We start from the raw sequence: 20,357 nt of genomic DNA, 5'->3' as shown, positions 1-20,357 counted from the left end.
TACTGACTAGCCAGTGTATTCATCTATTTCTATACTCAGGATTTGCATCCTATTTCTCTGATATAATTTACATTTGACTTCAATAAGAATGTGCATTAAAACCATGGAACTGATATTATCAGTGAAGTGGTTAACCATGTTGGCATCTGAATGCCATAATTACATTTCTACGTTAACAGTACTCTTAAATTGCACAAGAAAAGCTTTGCTTCTCTGTCACTGTTTCACACTTGGGTCTATAATCTCCAAAAGGCGAGATGAATTAGCTTTTCATTAAAAAATAAATTTCATGATTGTAGACATAATAGTTCTAGTAGGAAAAATAAACTACATTCTGGAGAAATCAGTAGAAATTCATAGGCCCTTAATCCTTCCAGAGCCAACCAATTTCTGTTGCTTCAGGCTTGAATAATTTTATTGAATTGCAATAAATTTGAATTCCTTCTAAATTCCTAAATTTGGGAAGAGAATCTATTCTTATTATTTTACTACTGAAAAGGAAAGGAAAGATATGAAATTATTCCAACCATATCTAAGAGTATTAGAATGGTAGGAAGGTTCCTATATTTGCAGTGTTCCCTCCGAAAGGTACAAAGATGAGATATGATTGCTGGTGAATCACGGTTCTATTTTATCTAGAGACCTGAGTGCTCTCACTGCTCTATTCCCTTAGGGGGTCATGTTCCTCTGCTTAAAAGAATATTGCCTGCTCTGTGAGCTAATGATTTGTTTGGAGGATGTAAGTCTCAGAGGTGAAGAAAACTGCACAGCTTTTATAATATATCTTTCAAATCTTTGATCTACTTTTTTCCTGAATACATGGGACCCCTCAATAGCAAGATTAAAGATGCCTCTTCAGAGAAGAAAGGCAAAATTTGAAAACCTAAAAGCTGCTCAGATTTTCAAATAATATTTCTATATTTCTTCATTTTGTCAACATCGTACTTGGTGTTGTCCTGCATTCATGTGATAACCACATGGTAACCAAAATACAGCTTTGGATTGTAGTTGTTTTGTTGTTGTTGTCATGGAACTATGACTCCTGTTTTAAAAAGTGGTTCATGCAAATAGTTCATGGCTAGGACACACATACTCATTTTGAATTCTATTTAATTTGACAAATATTTACTTGGTACCTAGCAGATGTTAGACATTGCCCCTTTTTGTAGGAAACACCAAAAATCAGAATCTGTTTTCAAGACACTCCTACTTTCACTGGGCTGATAAGGCAATTACAGAAATGGCTGTGGTAGGATGCAGAATATGACAAATGAAAAGTGCTTGGAGAGAAATGAATGGCATTCAATGTGGGAACAGAGAGAAGAGACAAGAGTCCAGTAAGAGGGGGATCAGGGAAGATTTCAACATTTGAGAAGAACTTTGCAAGACCAGTGAGATTTCCCTGGATGGGGTTAGAGTTGGAAGTAAGGTGATAACAATGTATGTTGTGTGTATCTGGGGGGAAGAGGGGGAAGGAGGGGAAAGGAGGTGGTCAAAAAACGTTGAGAAGCTTGTACTTAGTTTGTAGGCCGTGGGGATCCAATGAAGGTTTTGAAACAGAGCAAAGGTAGAATAATAAGGAGCTGTGGTTTGAGAAACATTTTTGAAGCAATGAGAAAGCAGATTTTAGTGTATTTTGAACTAAAATATGTCTATGTAAACAAGCAAGTATGTTGATAATGTCTACAGGTCTTATTTCCAAATAGAACTATCACTAAAAATGTTAAACATGCCAGTAATAGAAGAATTAACTTCTCATTTATATTTGAATCTGAAAGATTATTCTTCTTCACTTTTATAACGACATAGCTCATCCATGCATAGATTTCTAATCTCAGTCAAATGAATCAGGAAGGGGGTATACTTTTATAGTGTTTCAGAGAATTTAATCTTCTCCATCATATGAATAGCTGAGTTTTTACTCTCTGAATAATATTTTGAAATGTGTTTTTTTTGTGTGTGTGCTTCCTAAGCCCTTTGGAACATCCTTACCAAAAACGAGGATAAAATTTAAAAATAGAAAAATAAATAGCTTTATAGAGTAAAGAAAAACAAAAGGGATCTTTGAAAAGCCCCAAAAGGACTGCAGCAAAAAGACACATGGCTCTGATCAGAGAACCCAGTTTTGAGGAGTATTTTTTTCCTGATTATTATTATAATGGTTAGAGCTTATCCAAGTAAATCTGAAGAAGTGAGTAGCCCAATCTATTCTCTACCAAACCTTTTATCAGAAGAAGTAATCTAATAGATAGATGGATCATATTTCCTCTGCTTTATCTCCTGGGCGGACAACATGAAGGAGTAAAGGGAAGATAACTCAAAACTACAGAACAAGCTCTCAAATATATGACAACACAACATACTGAAGTGAGCAAAATATTATTGAAAAGTGGTTAGTTAATAGTTAACTGTAAATATTTGTTGGACACTTGAGCACATTGAAATTCAACAAGCCATCTGTTTTTTAAGACTTCATCGTGTACATATATTTGGAATGAGACCTTTACTTATTTCATAACAAGAGGACAGACAGTGGTAAGTGGTATTCTACTAATATACAAGAAGCAATAAAATTCCTTTGTGCTCAGTTTACTATTATTTACTATTTATTCTATGGAGAAAATAAATACCAAAGAGCTTATTGTTTCATCTAAATGACCTAAGGGAAAGAAAAGAGTTCCAAGCGGGAGAGGCTTCTTTACATAACAGAATTTTGTCTATGATTCTATTTGAGTTATCCCCAAACATCCCCAAAATATTTTGCTTGAAAAAGTTTGATTTACTAACAATTATGCAGCCTAAAGGTCTGTCATAGGCAGTACTGTTAAAATTTTTAAAAAATTCTATTCTGAAGTTCTTAACTGAGGACTCGAGCTGAGTCAGGCTGACACATAAAAGTGACCTTCACATCCCCTTTAGTTATTTGTTTTTAATTGACTATTTTGACAAATTGTTACAAGAAAAAGTCTATAAGAAAAGACGTGGAGTTGAAAGAAATTAATACTAAATTTTTCTAAATTAATATTCTAACTTCAATTGATCAAATACAGGAAAATTTACTACCATTGGTAAAGTAAGAGTATAGCACCAATTGCATTAATACTGCTTAGTATCTGTGAACTAGCATCCGTGACTTTTCTTATCAATAAGGTACAACACTGACCACGTTTTAAAAAACACAAACTTATATCACATTCCTTACAACTGATGAGTGCATATTGTTGAGTACTTGAGACAACTGAAAAAAAAACAAACAAAAACCAAATGGCATGAAAATGGTGATTTGTCACATTTAATCATTACCACTATTTCCTGCTTTCCTTATCATCAAAGGTACATACAGTACAGCATGAAGGCACATACGATATTCATGTGGTAAAGAATAATTAAAGTTACCGATAAAATAAAAATCACCAATGCAGCCATCAAGAATGACACAAAAACTAGTGCTTTCAAAAAGCAAAGTCTTACCGATAATCGGATGTGGTGCAATGCTGCTTCTATTCTCCTTCCACGACAGCAGGTAGTCAAGGCTGGTGAGATCTTCAGACTCGATATAATTGTTTATGGTCAGCATTATCTGATGAGCTTTTGCTATCCCATAGTGAACTTTTGTCTCATCCACGTGACGCATGTTCCTTAGCTCTGCTGTTGTGTCAAAAGCTTGTTGAAAGTATTCAGAAGCTTTACTGTAGTATCCCTAAAAATGTAAGAGAAATCATTTTTTCTTAATTTTTATTCCATCATTCCACATGTCTACTCACCTTGGCATGTACCACACTGGTGTATCCACATGTGGTATTCATCTTTTAGAAGAAAGAGAGGGCAAGTGGGGTCTCTATTAGAATAAGTTTCATTTATTTGTTTGTTTGTTTTTGTTTGGAATAAGGTTCTTTTAAAAAGTTGTGATTACTAACCATACCATATCTTGAAGCTAATACAGTAAAAAGTTTTATCTACCAAGTTGAACTGTATGCAACTTAAGTGTTTTTGGATTAAAAATGGTCAAATATTAGCATTTTCATATGGTTCAACCTAATACATTGTAGCAAAAAGAAGTCTGGGAAAGAGTGATCTGATTCACATTGATTTGGATGTAAGTTTCTTACTTGGAGCATTGGATTTACTTAACGAAGTATTTTAAACCAGATTTTGTCTTCAGTCATAGCAAGAGATCACTTTCAGCCAATCTATTTAATCAGTGGCCAGTGAAAATAGGTGTATTTATCTGCTGATTTGGTTGCTGCTCTGGTTTTACCCATGTATTTATGTCATTCTTGACTGTGGACATAGGATGTATTCAAGATTTCTAAAAATTATGAACTTGATGGCACTAGCACAACTCAAGATCATTTAAATGTTTATCTCTTAAGTCATTTGCAACATTTCATTGCAAAATTCAAGGTGGTGTTTTGTTTTTTGGTTTCTTGTGTGGGTTTTGGTTGTACTCTCCTATCCTCCTAAAAGCTGTTGTCTACAAATAAACAGTATTTATCAAGCTCTTTCAAAGTGTCAGGGCCAGGGCTAAATTCTTCATGTATATTATGTCACTAACTTTCATAAGCCATTCTGTGAGGAAATATTATTCTTATTCTACAAGTAATTAAATTGAGCCTCAGTAAAGAGACTATCTTCTGCCAACCTCCAATCTAGTAAAAATCTTTGCAAAAAAGTTTTCCTCAGTGGAGGATATCATTTTTAGGATTGAGCTATACTTTTAAGACTCTAGGGAACAAAATTTCCCTTCTTCACCCTCTCCTCTCCTCTCCTCTCCTCTCCTCTCCTCTCCTCTCCTCTCCTCTCCTCTCCTCTCCTCTCCTCTCCTCTCCTCTCCTCCCCCTTCAACGCTCTCCTCTCCTCTCCCTTTCCCTTTGGCCCTCCCCACTTTTCTCTTCTCCTTCCTCTCTTCTTTCTCATATACACATAAACATGTATGTACACACTTTTAAGAAGCCCTTACAAGAGAGAATATCTTAATACAGGTTTTCAAATGATTTTATCACAACATTTTATGAAGGAACTGGTAATACAAACACCACAGAAAAAGCCTTATACCATACACTGGTAGCGGCATACTCAACTCCATGCATCTCTGCATGATCATGGCGTTCAGACAGCAAACTGAATACAGAAGTTGCTAGCCAGGTGAGAAGGGGGAGAAATAGGGCTTGTGTGACAGTTATGTTACCCACATAAGCAATACATATAACATTGTGTTATAGACCCACAAGGACAAGTTAGTGAATTCTACTCAAATGGCTCATTCCAATTAAATTTGTTGCTTTAAACACAGCCCCTCTGTATTTTATCAATAGTGATTTTTGTTTGTTGAAGTGAACAATTCTTTCTTTTATTTCAAAGTGTATAACATAGAATTTATAGAATAAGAGTACTTAATTAGAAAAAATAAAATTGTATCAAAGCTATTTGTATGACAAGCAAATTATGATTGAGAAACAATACAAATATTGAAGATGAAAATAAAACTAGTTAAAATTTTGGAATGTTTTGCTAGACGTCAAAGATATAGGACAAAATAGGTGAACATATGTGACTAGACCAAATATTTCTATTTTTAAAAACAGAGAAGTATAAATACCTAAGTTCTAGTTATATTTCTGAGCATTAGGCTATTTATCGTTTTAGATGAAAGTCTTAGGAAAATTAGGGCCATAAGTAAATGGACTTATATTTAAATTTCCAGAGTTACCTTATATATTTTTATATTAGAATGAACTTACTCATTCATCTGGCAACTATTACTTATCAAGCTCCGTGACAAGCAGTGGGGATTCAGCAGTTAACAGAATTTACTATGGCTAAAACTTACATTAGATCTTTTTTAACAAGTATTTCCCCCCTATAATAGGACCATTATAATTATTCATAATTATTTAATTATAATTATAATTACATATAGTTATTCTTCCCTCAAATTGAGCCTAGTATTCAATCTTTTGATACACACACAACTGCCATAAAACTGGTATCGACCTAAATTTCTCTAGTTTAAAATACTATTAAGGGGTGCCTGGGTGGCGCAGTCGGTTACGCGTCCGACTTCAGCCAGGTCACGATCTCGCAGTCCGTGAGTTCGAGCCCCGCATCAGGCTCTGGGCTGATGGCTCGGAGCCTGGAGCCTGTTTCCGATTCTGTGTCTCCCTCTCTCTCTGCCCCTCGCCCGTTCATGCTCTGTCTCTCTCTGTCCCAAAAATAAATAAAAAACGTTGAAAAAAAAATTTAAAAAAAAATAACATACTATTAAGGAAATACATTAATTCTTTTCAGATGCAAGCATTTTTATACATACCATTTTGGAATGAGATTTCACTAATGTGTACTGCATTTCTAGATTTTCAATTCTGAAAGAGTTGAATATCTAAATTTAATCTCTTCTTTAAAGGTTCTGTCCAATGTTCTACAGTTCAATTCTGTTATCAGTTAATCCCTATCCTATTATAAAATTCAGAAGATTCCAGTAATTAATCTTGACAATCTTAAATATGAATTGAAAATACATAAGTTAATTTATGCACTTCATGAATGCATCTTATTGGAAAAGAGAACTTTGCTTAATGTTATAAATATCATTGATAAGCATTTGGTGGACAATTTCAGGACAGGACCTTGATGACATTGTAGGCCTTAAAACAAATCTTGCATTATTGCAACATAATATAGAATTTTCATGCATTATTCTAATTCTTACCTGATCCTTCTTAGTGTGTCTAAAATGCCGCTCTATCCAATGAGCAAGCTCAAAAATAAAGGAGCATTTTCCCATTACTAAGGAAAAATCAGTTTTTGCACATTTTCTCTGCTATTTGAGTTTGGAACTACCATTGTTTTAACTACATGATTATTATCTGATCTTATTAGGGAATGAGCAATCTCATAAAGAGTCTATGAGTTATTTTCCCCAAAGCATTCTCATTTGACTACTTTATATTAGTTATACGTTCCCATCAAAACATCGCATCAGGAGGGTGGGATTGGTGGCCCATCTTCCATGATTATATAGTAAAAGGTAAATTAATTAGGATAAATGATCTTTTAAAGATGTGATGTTTTAAAGATTATATAATTACAACTATAATTATAATAACACTATCATCACTAGAGAAAACAGTTAATTCTAATATTTTTCCAAATACAGTTTTGCATTATAATTGTGGTCTTATATTATTTCTTGGAAATGATGATAAAGAATACAATTAGAATACATTGCATGAATAATATGAAGCCAAAAAAGAGATGATGAAGGCAGTATGTAGAAGGCCTTAAAAGCAGACTGACAAGTACCAGCAATGTTAGATTTCCTTCTGAAGATTCACTACAACTCTTCAGAATTATTGTACACAAATGAAATAGAAGTTTGCAATTCCTAAAGTGAGACAATCCTATTCTTCCTTAGAGGTATAATTAGTTACAAATTTATTGATTGATTCAATGAATTCACATCTTTTTGCTCACCAACTCTGTGCCAGGTTCTGTTTTAGGATCTGGAACAAAATAATAAACACGGCAGATATGGTTCTTATTCTCATTAAGCTTCTCTTCTAGCCAAATTAAAGAACAATAAGAAAATATCATAAATAAGAAAACTATGAGATAAAGCCTATGTGGAATATTACAGTAATGTTAAAGAGTGACCTGGTGGCTGCTGTTTTTCATATAATTTTTATTTTGGCATGCAGCTTTCAGGACTTCAATGAAAAGAAATGGGAGATTGCGGATATTTTGGTAAGTGGTAGAAAAAAATTTTTTCAACCAAACAGGTACTTTTATTGATTGAACTTTTTGACTTCTTTCTCAATTGCCTTGGAAAGCTCCATAGAATTTAGTGGATTAGGTTTCATCATTTTATTTTATTAAAAAATTTTTCATGTTTATTTATTTTTGAGAGAGACAGAGACAGAGCATGAGCAGGGGAGAGGGTGGGTGTAGAGAGGAAGGGAGACACAGAATCTGAAGCAGGTTTTGGGCTCCAAGCTGTCAACACATAGCCCAGACACAGGGCTCAGACTCAAAAACTGAGATCATGACTTGAGCCAAAGTTGTTTGCCTAACCAACTGAGTCACCCAGGCACCCCAAGATTTTTATCATTTTTAGATTAAGAAAATGTGTTTGAGGACTCAAATTAGAAAAACGGTAGCTGTGATTAAACAGTGTTCCATATGAATAACAATAACGCCACCTCAAATTACAAAATACAAGTACCTTTTCAAAGTACTTTTGTACAGTTTTGGGTATATAACAATGATTACATATTTGTATATATTACTAAATGATCACCACAATAAGTTGAGTTAATATCACCTCACATGGTTACACATTTTTTTTTTTTTGTAATGGGAACATTTAAGATCTACTCTTAGCAAATTTCAAATATATAATATAATTAACTGTAGTTACCATGCTGTACATTACATCCCCAAGATTTACTTATTTTATAACTGGAAGTTTGTACCTTCAAACGACCTTCACCCATGTGGCTATTTTTATTGGGCTGCCAAGGGAAGGCCTCTCTGAAGATATGACATTTGACTGAGATATGATGACAAGACATCAGCAATATGAAGTTCAGATTAGAGAGCATTCCATAGGGCATTCCAGCTAAAGCAGATGTCCTAAGGCAGGAACAAGCTCTGTATGTTTGAAGGACTTCACTAAGCCCATGTGGCTGTGGTGGAGTAGATGAGGAGAGTGGGAAGAAATAAAGTCAGAGGTGGGGTAGGGGAGCGTACATCTCACATAGAATATTTCAGATTGGGGTGAGGATTTATATTTGTATTCTAAGAAGAATGGGAAGTAATGGAGGCATTTTAAGCACAGAAATAACATAATTTAATTTACATTTAAAAGGACTACTTGCGGGCGCCTGGGTGGCGCAGTCGGTTAAGCGTCCGACTTCAGCCAGGTCACGATCTCGCGGTCCGTGAGTTCGAGCCCCGCGTCGGGCTCTGGGCTGATGGCTCAGAGCCTGGAGCCTGTTTCCGATTCTGTGTCTCCCTCTCTCTCTGTCCCTCCCCCGTTCATGCTCTGTCTCTCTCTGTCCCAAAAATAAATAAAAAAACGTTGAAAAAAAAAAAATAAAAGGACTACTTGGGCCTCTGTGTGGAGACTTGATGATACGAGGGAGAAGCAGGGAATGGGCTTGAACTTAATTGTCATGCAGGAGACAGAATAGAGTGTCATAAACTGACAGGATGACAGCAGAAGACACAGAGAACAAGGTGGATCTGAGATACGTTTTGGTGGCATAAAGGTCAGGGTTTGCTTCTGGATTAGATATAGATCAGGAGACAAGAATAAAAAAAAATATCCAGATTTTCAGCTTGAGCAAGGGGGCTGATAGATAATGATACCATTTATTTAGACATGGAAGACTGGGAGGAAGGAATCATGTTAAATTTGACATGTCTGTTAGACATCCAGGTGGAGATGCTAAGTAGCCAGCTAGAGTTACAAGTGTCCCAAAGAGAGATCAGGGATGGAGATACAAACTTGGGAGTCATCAGCATATGGATGCTATTTAAAGCCATGGACTTGGATGAGGTCAGATAAGGGGAGCTCGCAGACTGAGAAGTCTGACTAGAAAATACCTGAATCATATTCTATCATAGTTGAATACTAAGTTAATAGAGGAATAGAATTTAGAGGGAAAATGATGAGTTCAGTTTTTAACAGTTTATATTTGAAGTGATCTAAGTGAAGATGTCAAGCAGACAGTAGGATATGAGTCTGAAGTTGCAGGGAGAGATCTGAGCTTGAGATATTAAGAAGCTAAGTGCTTTTGTGTACCCAGTATGTTCCAGGAACTCACCTAGGTACCATGTACATATTTTTACATTTCTAATCCTTAAATAGCTAGTCTTCAAGGCATCTTGTTATTGACAATTAAAATATGAAAGAACTGAGGATCAAAGAATTCATGTGCCCAAGGTCACAGTTAATAAGTAGCTGAATTCAGATTCAGGGTCAGATGGGCAAAAATCAGTGAGGTTCCTCTTCATCCTGCTAGTTTCCTTCATGGAAAAGTGTAGTAGATAGCATGTGATGCACAACAGCTTATGAAATTGCTCAGGTATATCGCTGAAATAAAGGCATTTAATATAATTAGGAAATATCCATAAGCTGAAAACAGAGACATGAAATAATTCTTTGTCATTTCCTCCAGGAAATGTTATTTTCCTAGTCATTCCTTGTCATTTCTCTAGTTCCCTTTGTAGAACTAGAAGGAAATTCAGGATGTCATCAAGGCTTATCCTCTTGTTTCAAAAAGATGAGAAGGAAAAATAACTATATTTAGTTCTAATAAACCCACTTTGTTATATGTTTTCAAATCATACTCTTGGTAATGATTTAACAATTCAGATTCAGCCTGAGAAGTTATCAGTAGATTTTCTGACTTGAGGAAGTATCTGCGAAGAATCACAGTAATGCAAAAAAATTGAGTACATTAACAATTTTAGTAACAAAGCAAGTTTTGTTCAGAAATCTGTCATGCCATTAAACTGTTATAGTATTGTGTACTTAATATCATACTATTTTTCAGTGACCATTTATTACATTAAAATGTAAGTAATCATTAAGGTGCATGAACCAACTTGTATATTTGAAGGCATGCATACTTGAAGATAGCATGAATACCTGGAATCCTCCAAATTTTATATTAGAATTGGGATAAACTGGGGATAAACTGGTAAGAAAATTAACTTTTGGTAGTTGACACAGCCTTTGGACATTATTCATGTTTCTTGCCTTTAAGATATTAGACTCTACTTTAAGAATTAAAAACCAGAGAATATGATGAGATACAAACTCTTGGCAAAAAAGCTTAAAAATGCAAATATAAAAATTACCTCTTAGAAAGGTTTATTGTTTCATTTTCCTTAGGCTTTCTGCAATTAGGAAAATACAGGCAGATGCTTAGTATTTGTGCCATACCAAAACACTGAGTTCTGAGTATTGTCTGGTAGAAGAATAAAGCAATTTTGCATTTTTTGCATTTCTTTTTTAAAGAACAACCCTGTTAAAAAGTAAGACTACGTATAATTAGGAATACCAATTCTGCTACTACAGCATGAGCTCCCACTAGGCTGTCAGCCTCGCAAGGGCATAAGCCTTGTCTGTTTTTCACCACAGTATCCCGAAAAGTAAACAAAAGCACGTACAAGATCCAGGAGAGAGGAGTCACCAGAGTAGCGTAGTGCCACAGAGATGGGGCAGCAGAATGGGGACACAGTGGAGAGAAAGACCTGGGGGAACACCTGGGGAGGCACAAAGAAAGAGGGGAAACGAATTGGGGGGGAGATCAGAGAGAGAGGACCACTGAGTTGAGAGCAAGACCAGAACGACAGGGGCAGGAGAGAAGGGCAAGGTGTGTAGGGGAGGAGGAAAGAAGGTAGAGGGTGAGAGTCAAGAGAAAAAGGGGGGTTTAAAGATAGTAATAGGAGAGAGAGGAAGCAAATGAACCAGGGCTAGCAAGAGAGAGGGGTGTACAAAGAAATCAGCTTCCCTGTTTGAAAGTGTGTTTCCCATAGCAGGGACTAAAGACAGTAGTTTCATTCATTCAAATTAATTTCAAACTCTATTTCCTTAAAAAAAAGCCTAAATAATTCTGAAATCATCAAAGTAAATTATATGGCAAATAAAAGACTGTAGTGATGAAGAGTATAGGTTTGAATACCACTGCCACCTAGAAATATGGAGACCTGGGGTAGGTTATTTAAACCCTCTGAGCCTTGGGAAAAGGGGAATTGTATGATACCACATAAAGGTGTAGAGAGTAATAATGGCTTATATAGCTGGCACTGGCTTCCCCTGCCAGATGCTATTCTAATTGCTTTACATTTATTAACTTATTACTCACTGCAACCTTACGAGGTGAGAAAATTGAGGCACCTAGAAGGTAAGTAACTTGTCCTAGGTCACAGATCTTATAAGTGAAAGAACTAGACTTTTAACCAGTTTGGTCTCAGAATTAGTGCTTTTAATCACGACATGAACCACCTCTCAAAAAAATTAAGGAAAGGTGTCTAAACATCAAGAATGAATGAAACTACCCTCAAAAATGATAGATCCTATTCATTATCAAAACAGCAATTATAACTAGAGAAAAAAAGCCTCTTTTATACTGTTTCTTAAAGAAAAATCTAGTTAATAAAATACAAAGTCATGAGAACATAAATCAAAAGATCAATGCATTATGACCAATGCATTATACTAGTAATGACCTCTTGAATAGGATACTTTTAATTTTAGACTTTCTCTTGTTTCTCTTTTCTTTCACATAACCAATCTGATGCTAGAATTCCATATTTCCTTCAGAATTACTCTTGGGATTGTGCTTTCTTCTCCTGAGGGACCTAGGAGAAGGCATCACAGCTGGATTAATAAAATGAGAATTTGGAGCAAGGAGATGAATGTTAGTGTCAGTAGATAAAAGCCAACCATTATAATGATATTCTTTGAATTGAAATGTTTTAATTGCTCTTCAAATCCAAAACCACTTAGAATCTTCACTGGCTGTGAAGATATGAATCACTTTTAGCAGCTTGTGGTGACTGTGCCCAAGATGGCTCTCAGGTCCTAGAAGAAGAGGAAGGAACTGTCTTGTGCATTAACTAGGCCCTGTAGCCCTGAGGTCATTCTGCATAACATATTATGAGAAGGGGAGAGTCAAATGGGAATAGAATTTTAAAACTCTGCAAATTTCTACCTGTATGAAAGAAACAGGGGCGCCTGGGTAGCTCAACTGGTTAAGTGTCTAACTTTGGCTCAGGTCACGATCTCTGGTTGGTGAGTTCGAGCCTCACATTGGGATGTCTATTGTCAGCACAGAGTCCGCTTCATATCCTCTGTCCTTCCTCTCTCTCTGCCCCACCCCGCTCATGCACGCGCGCATGCTCTCTCTCTCTCTCAAATAATAATAATAATAATAATAATAATAATAATAATAAAGAAACACATACTCACTTTTTCATTATAGATGTCCCCAAGCATTGTACTTGCTCTCATGACATCTAGGCTTTGAAAATTATTTCTTGCAATTTCCACAACTTTTTTCAAGTATTTAATTGCTTCTGGCATATTTCCTTGGCTAGAATAAATAAAATAGGAAACTATTGGAGAATCATCTCATTTAACATCACACTAAAGAGAAAATATTTTGTGTCTCTGCTTTAGAAAGTGCAAGATGATTCAGGATAAAAAAGTGTGAAGTACAAAATTAAAAAATACGTGGCCTGTCTTTGTTGGAGTATACAGTGAGTTAAAACTTAAACCTTTAAACTTTCAAGTGTTGCTGGTGGGATTGTAAAATGGTGCACCTGCTTTGAAAAACAGGTTGGCAGGTCCCCCAAAATTTTAATATACAGTTACCCTATGATCCAGCAATTTCACTCCTATGTGTATACCCAAAATAAATAAAATATATGTCCACACAAAAACTTGTACACAAATGTTCATAGCAGCATTATTTATAGTAGCCAAAAAGTGGAAACAACCTAAAGGTCTATCAATTGAATGGATAAGCAAAATGTGGTATATCCATACAATGGAATATTTTTCTGCCATAGGAAGGAATGAAATAGTTTAGTGACACATGCCATAACATGGATCACCCTTGAAAACATTTTAATGAAAGAAGCCAGTCACAAAAAATACAGTGTATGATTCCATTTACATAAAATGCCCAGAACAGGAAAATCCAAAGAAACAGAAAGTAGGTTAGTGGTTACCAGAGGCTGGTGAGAAGGGGGATATAGATAGTGGCTGCTAAGGGATATGGGGTTGCTTTTTGGACTAGCAACCATGATCTGAATTAAATTGTGGTGATAGTTGTACAACTCTGTGAATATATTAAAACCTACTGAATTGTAGACTTTAAAGGGTGAATATGGTATATGAATTATATCTCAATAAAGCTATCATTAAACAAAAAGATAAAAACCTTTGAAAACATTGAGATTTTCCATACTACTTTGTAAATGAAGCCAGTCCTTTATGGGGAGGCAATACCTACTGGAGGCATTAGAACAAATATGATGAAAATGGAGTATTCAGAAATCCCTCAACCAGGACTCTAAAGAATGAAAGATAGAGACAGACCCAGTTGGAAGGGCCTGGCTTCTGAAAGGCATGGTACAATCATGGGCAAACTGCAAGCATTTTTATAGGTAAGAAATGAGATTTCATTGTGATATATCCCTGGGATTTTGGAGACAGTTACAGCAACTCAAATTACCAAAACTAACTAAAACAAGTTTGGATTTTTTTTCTTTCATAAAGAATTGAAAAGATTTTAAAGATCATTTAAAATCATCATTTTAAGGATTTCAATGAATTATATTAAGAAACCCTTATTATATGAATTCTGCTCTAATTTTACAAATCTGAGTCCCAAATGATCATCAGTTTTTCATGATCTGAATACCACTTCAAGGATATATAAAAATCTTAGTTTTATATGAGTAAGAGCTAAACATAAAGGAGAGAGAAGAGTGGAAAGACTCTAAAAATCTCTCTAAAGGAGATAATTATTTGAAATTTGAAAGCCAATCTAAGGAGACAAGCTCTTTTAGGAGCCAGGGGTAGTGATGTACTATGTGAAGAATGCTTGGGGGCCCACTGAGAGAGGTACATTCTCATAAGGGTGAATGAGATCTAAGAACTAAGATAAAAAATATTTGAGCAACCAAAGAGACAGTAATTTTTGAAAACATTTATATCCAAGATATAATATGCTGTGACTGATTTTGTAGAGGTGATTGAAGCCAAAGTCCAGCTCAAGGGACATTGAACTGCCAATTCAGGGACATGCCATTAAGAATTAAAATGCTATGGACAAAAGCAGGAAGTGATTTCAAATAATGACTCCAAATTAAGTATGCTGAAGAAATTCAGTATCTGCTGAATCTCTGGATTTTTTTTTTTTTTGCCAATTCCTAACAGAATAATGAATCTAAGATTATATGAAATTCTATTGTTAAATCATATCAGAACTATTGAAATTTTTTATTAATGTGACAACATCCAGAATTTAGAGACTTTATTTTATTTTAAAGTTTATTTATTTTTGAGAGAAAGAGAGTGCACGCATGAGCAGGGGAAAGGCACAGAGAAAGGGAGATAGGAGACAGAGAATCCCAAGCAGGCTCAGTGCTGTCAGTGCAGTGCCCCATGCAGGACTCAAACTCATGGACTGCGAGATCATGACCTGAGCCAAAATCAAGAGTCAGGTGCTTAACTGACTGAGCCACCCAGGTACCCCCAGAATTTAGAGATTTTAAAATAACAGAAAACCTATAATTGTGTTCCTCAATTAAGTATAATAAAAGAAAAACTCTTCTGAATGTTTCTGAATCCCTAGAATCTCCTTTTGCAGCTCCCAGTGAACATCTATGCCATGACTCAATAATTCATAAGATGAAATTCTGAAATGTAGAGGTTGTTTTGAAATTGAGCTGCTCCCTGCATGGGCATTTCTCAGTTTAGACTTCAAGAATTTACTCATAGGAGCTCTGGATAGTATGATAATGAATGTGGCATATACAGAAATTTTGCCACAAACTTTTAAATTATTGCCGTTAAAGAAAAATTTAGCAATATTTCATTGATTCTAAAACACACATTTTCCCATGCTCTAACATTTCTGAAATCAGGATGTCTTACAACGGGTAGGCATCTAATAATCACTGTCAGATCAGTAGCAGTCAGGTCATAGTTGGTGCTGCAGAATGGACTAGGCTTATATTCCTGGACATGACCCAACAATTGCAATGCCTTGATCCTTCTATGAACAACTATTTTAGATAATTTCAGACAAGAATCTGAGGACTGGTTGTTTTCTAAAACACCTTTCTGAAATCTTCTAAAAGTCAAGAAAGTGCTAACTTCAAAATGGGCAAAATGAATGTCCATGACTTGGAAAAAATTACTGGAGATGATACTGGAACATTATTTTTAAAAAGGCTAGAGTACCAATGTTCTTGATGACACAAAAGATGATATGTTTGGGAAAAAAATAATGACAGTTCTGATTTACAAATGATTCAGAAAAATTGGACTTGGAACAGAAAGATGTTTGAGGAGTGTAATAAATTTGTTTTGTTTGTATTTTTCCATGAATGCTTAAGATTAATGATAAAAATGTCTACATGTGAGACTAAAATAGCTCTTTTATTAAGTATAAAATCAAAATTCTAAGCATGAGTGGTATTATGTTACAGTTTAGTTAGAATATCTTTTGGTAGTACATAAGGTGCATCTTCCAATAGAAACAATCTTATATTCAGTGAAATCTAAAAATAAAGCTACTTCAGTATAATGGACTAGGGTAGTTCATTGGCTAGTATGTTCTTGCTTAAAATTTTCTAGGAAGTTTAGTTTCAAGTCTACAATGTGTTTCAACACTTGTATACACTATGCAACGATCACCACCACAAGTCTAGTCACCATAAAAAAAGCTACAAAAATGTTTTTTCTTTTGATGAGCACTTTTTTAAGAGTCACTCTTCCCTGGCAACCTTCAATATGCTCAGTACCATTGGTTATAGTCACCCTGGTGCTCACCACATCCCCATGACTTATTCACTTCACAACTGGAAGTCTGTACCTCCTGACCCCGTTCACCTATTACACCACCCCTGTTCCCTCTTCTCCCTGGCAACCACCAGTCTGCTTATTAGTTTCATTTTGTTTTGTTTTATTCATTCAGTTTGTTTTTCAGATTCTGCATTAGTGACAGTGTAAGTATTTATTTTTCTCTGCTGGGCTTATTTCACTTAGCTTAATACTCTTAAAATCTATCCATGTTGTCACAAATGGCAAGGTTTTGTTCTTTTTTACGGTGGAGTAGAATTCCACTGTATACACTGTGTGCATATACTATATCTTATAGTATACTATAAGTATATATATATACTTATATATTTATATATACTTAAGTATATATATAAGTATATATATATACTTATATATATAAGTGTATATATATACTTTATACTAAGTATAAATATATATAAGTAGATATATACTATAAGATATATACTATATCTTATTCCTTCATCCATTGATGGCCACTTAGGTTGTTTCCATGTCTCAGCAACTATAAATAATGCTACAGTGAGCACAGGGGTGCATATATCTTTTCAAGTTAGTGTTTTCATTTTCTCGGGATAAATATCTAGAAATAGAATAGATGGATCATACAGTAGTTCTACTTTCAATTTTTTGAGGAACCTTCATACTGTTTTCCATAGTGGCTGCACCAATTTGTATTCCTACCAGCAGTGCACAAGGGTTCCCCTCTCCATGCCCTTGCCAACATTTGTTTCTTGTCTTTTTAATAATAGCTATTCTAACAAGTGTGAAGTGACACCTGATTGAGGTTCTGATTTGCATTTCTCTGATGATTAGTGATGCTGAGCATATTTTCATGGCCCTGTTGTCTATGTGTATGTCTTCTTTGGAAAAATGTCTATTCAGATCCTTTGCCCACTTCTTAACTAGATTGTTGTGTTTTTTTTCTATTTTGAGTAATATGAGTTCTTTATATTTTGGACATTAACCTCTTTTCAGATATATGACTTGCAAATATTGTCTCTAATTCAGTAGATTGCCTTTACATTTTATTGATCATTTCCTTTGCTGTGCAGAAGAAACTTTTTAGTTTGATGCAGTCCCACTTATTTACCTTTGCTTTCATGCTTTTGTTTTTGGAGTCAGATCAAAACAACAACAACAACAACAACCCCACCAAGACATATGTCAAAGAGCTTACTACTTACCTCCTCAGAGTTTAATGATTTCAGGTCTTATATTGTCTTTAATTCATTTGGAGTTAATTTTTTGTGAATGGTAACTAGGTTCCGTCTTTTGCACATGGTTGTCCAGTTCTCCCACAGCATTTATTAAAGAAACTGTCCTTTCCCCATTGTATATTCTTGACCCTTTGGTGTAAATTAATTGGTCATATATATATGGGTTTATTTCTGGACTCTGTTTGGTTCTGTTGATCTATGTGTCTGTTTTTATGCCAATACCATACTGTTTTGATTATTATAGATTTATAATATAGTTTGAAATAAGGGAGCATGATAACTTTCTCATGATTGCTTTGACTATTCAGGGTCTTTTGTGGTTCAATATACATTTTAGGATTGTTCTATTCTATGGAAAATGCCATTAGGATTTTGACAGGGATTACACTACATCTGTAGATTGCTTTGGATAGTATGGACATTTTAACAATATTAATTGTTCCAATCCATGAACACAGAATATCTTTCCATTTATTTGTGTTTACTTCAGTTTATCAGTGTCTTATAGTTTTCAGTGTATGGGTCTTTCACCTCCTTGGTTAAATTTATTCTTAGGTATTTTATTCTTTTTGATGTCAGTGTAGAAGGGATTATTTTCTTAATTACTCTTTCTGATAGACTGTTGTTCATGTACAGAAATGCAACAAATTTTTGTGTGTTGATTTTGTACCGAGAAAATTTACTGAATTCATTTATTCTAACAGTTTTTTGGTGCAGTCTTGAGGGTTTTCTATACATATAAAGTTATGTCGTCTGCAAATAGTGAGAGTTTTACCTCTTTTTCCAATTTGGAGAACTTTATTTCTTTTTCTTGCCCAATTTCTAGGACTTCTAACACTATGTTGAATAAAAGTGGTGAGAATGGGCATCCTTGTCTTTTTCCCCGTTTTAGAGGAAAAGCTTCCAGATTTTCACCATTGAGTATAATATTAGCTGTGGGCTTCACATATAGTCTTTACTCTGTTGAGGTTCATTCCCTCTATACTCACTTCCTTGGGAGTGTTATCTAAATGGATGTTGAATTTTGTCAGATGTTTTTTTCTGCCACTATTGAGATGATCATATGATTTTATCATTCATTTTGTTAATGTGGTGTATCACCTTCACTTTTTTGATTTCTCGTTTAATTTCTCCTTTCATTGGGCCACTGGTTGTTCAGTAGCATGTTGTTTTATTGCTACACATTTGTGATTTTTCTGTTTTTTTCCCCCTGTAATTGATTTCTGGTTTCATACCATTGTAGTCAGAAAAGATGCTTTATTTGATTTCAATCCTCTTAAATTTATTGAGACTTGTTTTGTACTCTAACACATGATCTGTTGTGAAGAACATTCCCTGTGCACTTGAGAAGAATGTGTATTCTGCTGCTTTTTATGGAATGTTCTGTATATATCTATTATGTCCAACTGGTCTAAAGTGTCATTTAAGGCTGATGTTTCCTTATTGATTTTCTGTCCGAATGATCTATCTATTGATGTAAGTGAGGCAATAAAGTCCCCTACTTTTGTTGTAGTGCTGTCAATTTCTCCCTTTTGGTCTGTTAATATTTGCTTTATATATTTAGGTGCATAAATATTTACAAATGTTATATCCTCTTGTTGGATTGACCCCTTTATCATTATATAATTCGTTCTTTGTCTTTTATTACAGTCTCTTTTAAGCCTATTTTGTAAGCATAACTACCCCAGCTTTCTTTTGCTTTCCATTTGTATGAAACATCTTTTTTATCCCTTCACTTTCAGTCTGTGTGTATCCTTACATCTAAAGTTAGTCTCTTGTAGACAACATGTAGGTGGGTCTTGTTTTGTTTTGTTTTGTTTTGTTTTTATCCGTTTTGTCACACTTTGTGTTTTGGTTGTATAAGTTAGCCCATTTATATCTAAAGTAATTATTCATAGGTATGTGTTTATTGCCATTTTGTTAACTGTTTTCTGGCTGCTTTGTAATTCCTCTGTGTTCCTGTCTTTTTCTCTTGATCTCTTCCCTTATGGTTTGATGACTTTCTTTAGTGTTATTCTTAGATTCCTTTCTTATTATCTTTTGTGTATTTACTATCAGTTTTTGCTTTGTGGTTACCATGAGGGGCACATATAATAGCCTGTGTATATAACAGCTTGTTTTAAGTTGATGGCAACTAAAACTAAAACTACACTTTTCCTCCCCCCCCATGTCTAATGTTTTTGATGTCACATTTTACATCTTTTTATTTTTGCATTCTTAAGAGATTATTGTAGTTATTTTAACTAGTCTTGTCTTTTTTTAGAGATAGAGAATGAGAGAGACCACAGGGAAGGGGCAGAGAGAGATGGGGAGAAAGAATCCCAAGCAGGCTCCATGGTGAGCATGGGGCTCGATCCCATGACTGTGAGATCATGACTTGAACCAAAATCAAGAGTCAGATCCTTAGGCACCTCTTAACTAGTTTTGTCTTTTAAAATTTTTAACATTTATTTATTATTGAGAGACAGAGAGAAACAGAGCATGAGCATGGGAGGGACAGAGAGAGGGGAGACACAGAATCCAAAGCA

At 34.9% G+C, this 20,357-nt stretch overlaps 1 protein-coding gene across 7 annotated transcripts in view; it reads right to left on the bottom strand.

Moving 5' to 3' along the window:
* TTC29 (tetratricopeptide repeat domain 29) overlaps window positions 1-20,357 on the bottom strand; it is a 677,245-nt gene that overhangs the window by 80,550 nt on the left and 576,338 nt on the right. For all 7 annotated transcript variants that reach the window (XM_045055789.1, XM_045055787.1, XM_045055788.1 and 4 more), the window contains 2 exons: window positions 12,983-13,106; window positions 3,472-3,700 (listed from right to left, as the gene is read on the bottom strand). In XM_045055789.1, the coding sequence (XP_044911724.1) occupies window positions 3,472-3,700; window positions 12,983-13,106 (353 nt within the window). The remainder of the gene's footprint in view (window positions 1-3,471; window positions 3,701-12,982; window positions 13,107-20,357) is intronic.

This window comes from Felis catus, chromosome B1 (genome assembly GCF_018350175.1).
Source record: "Felis catus isolate Fca126 chromosome B1, F.catus_Fca126_mat1.0, whole genome shotgun sequence".
Taxonomy (NCBI): domain Eukaryota; kingdom Metazoa; phylum Chordata; class Mammalia; order Carnivora; family Felidae; genus Felis; species Felis catus.
The sequence above is the reverse complement of the archived record's forward strand: the minus strand, read 5'-3'. Positions and strand labels throughout refer to the sequence as shown.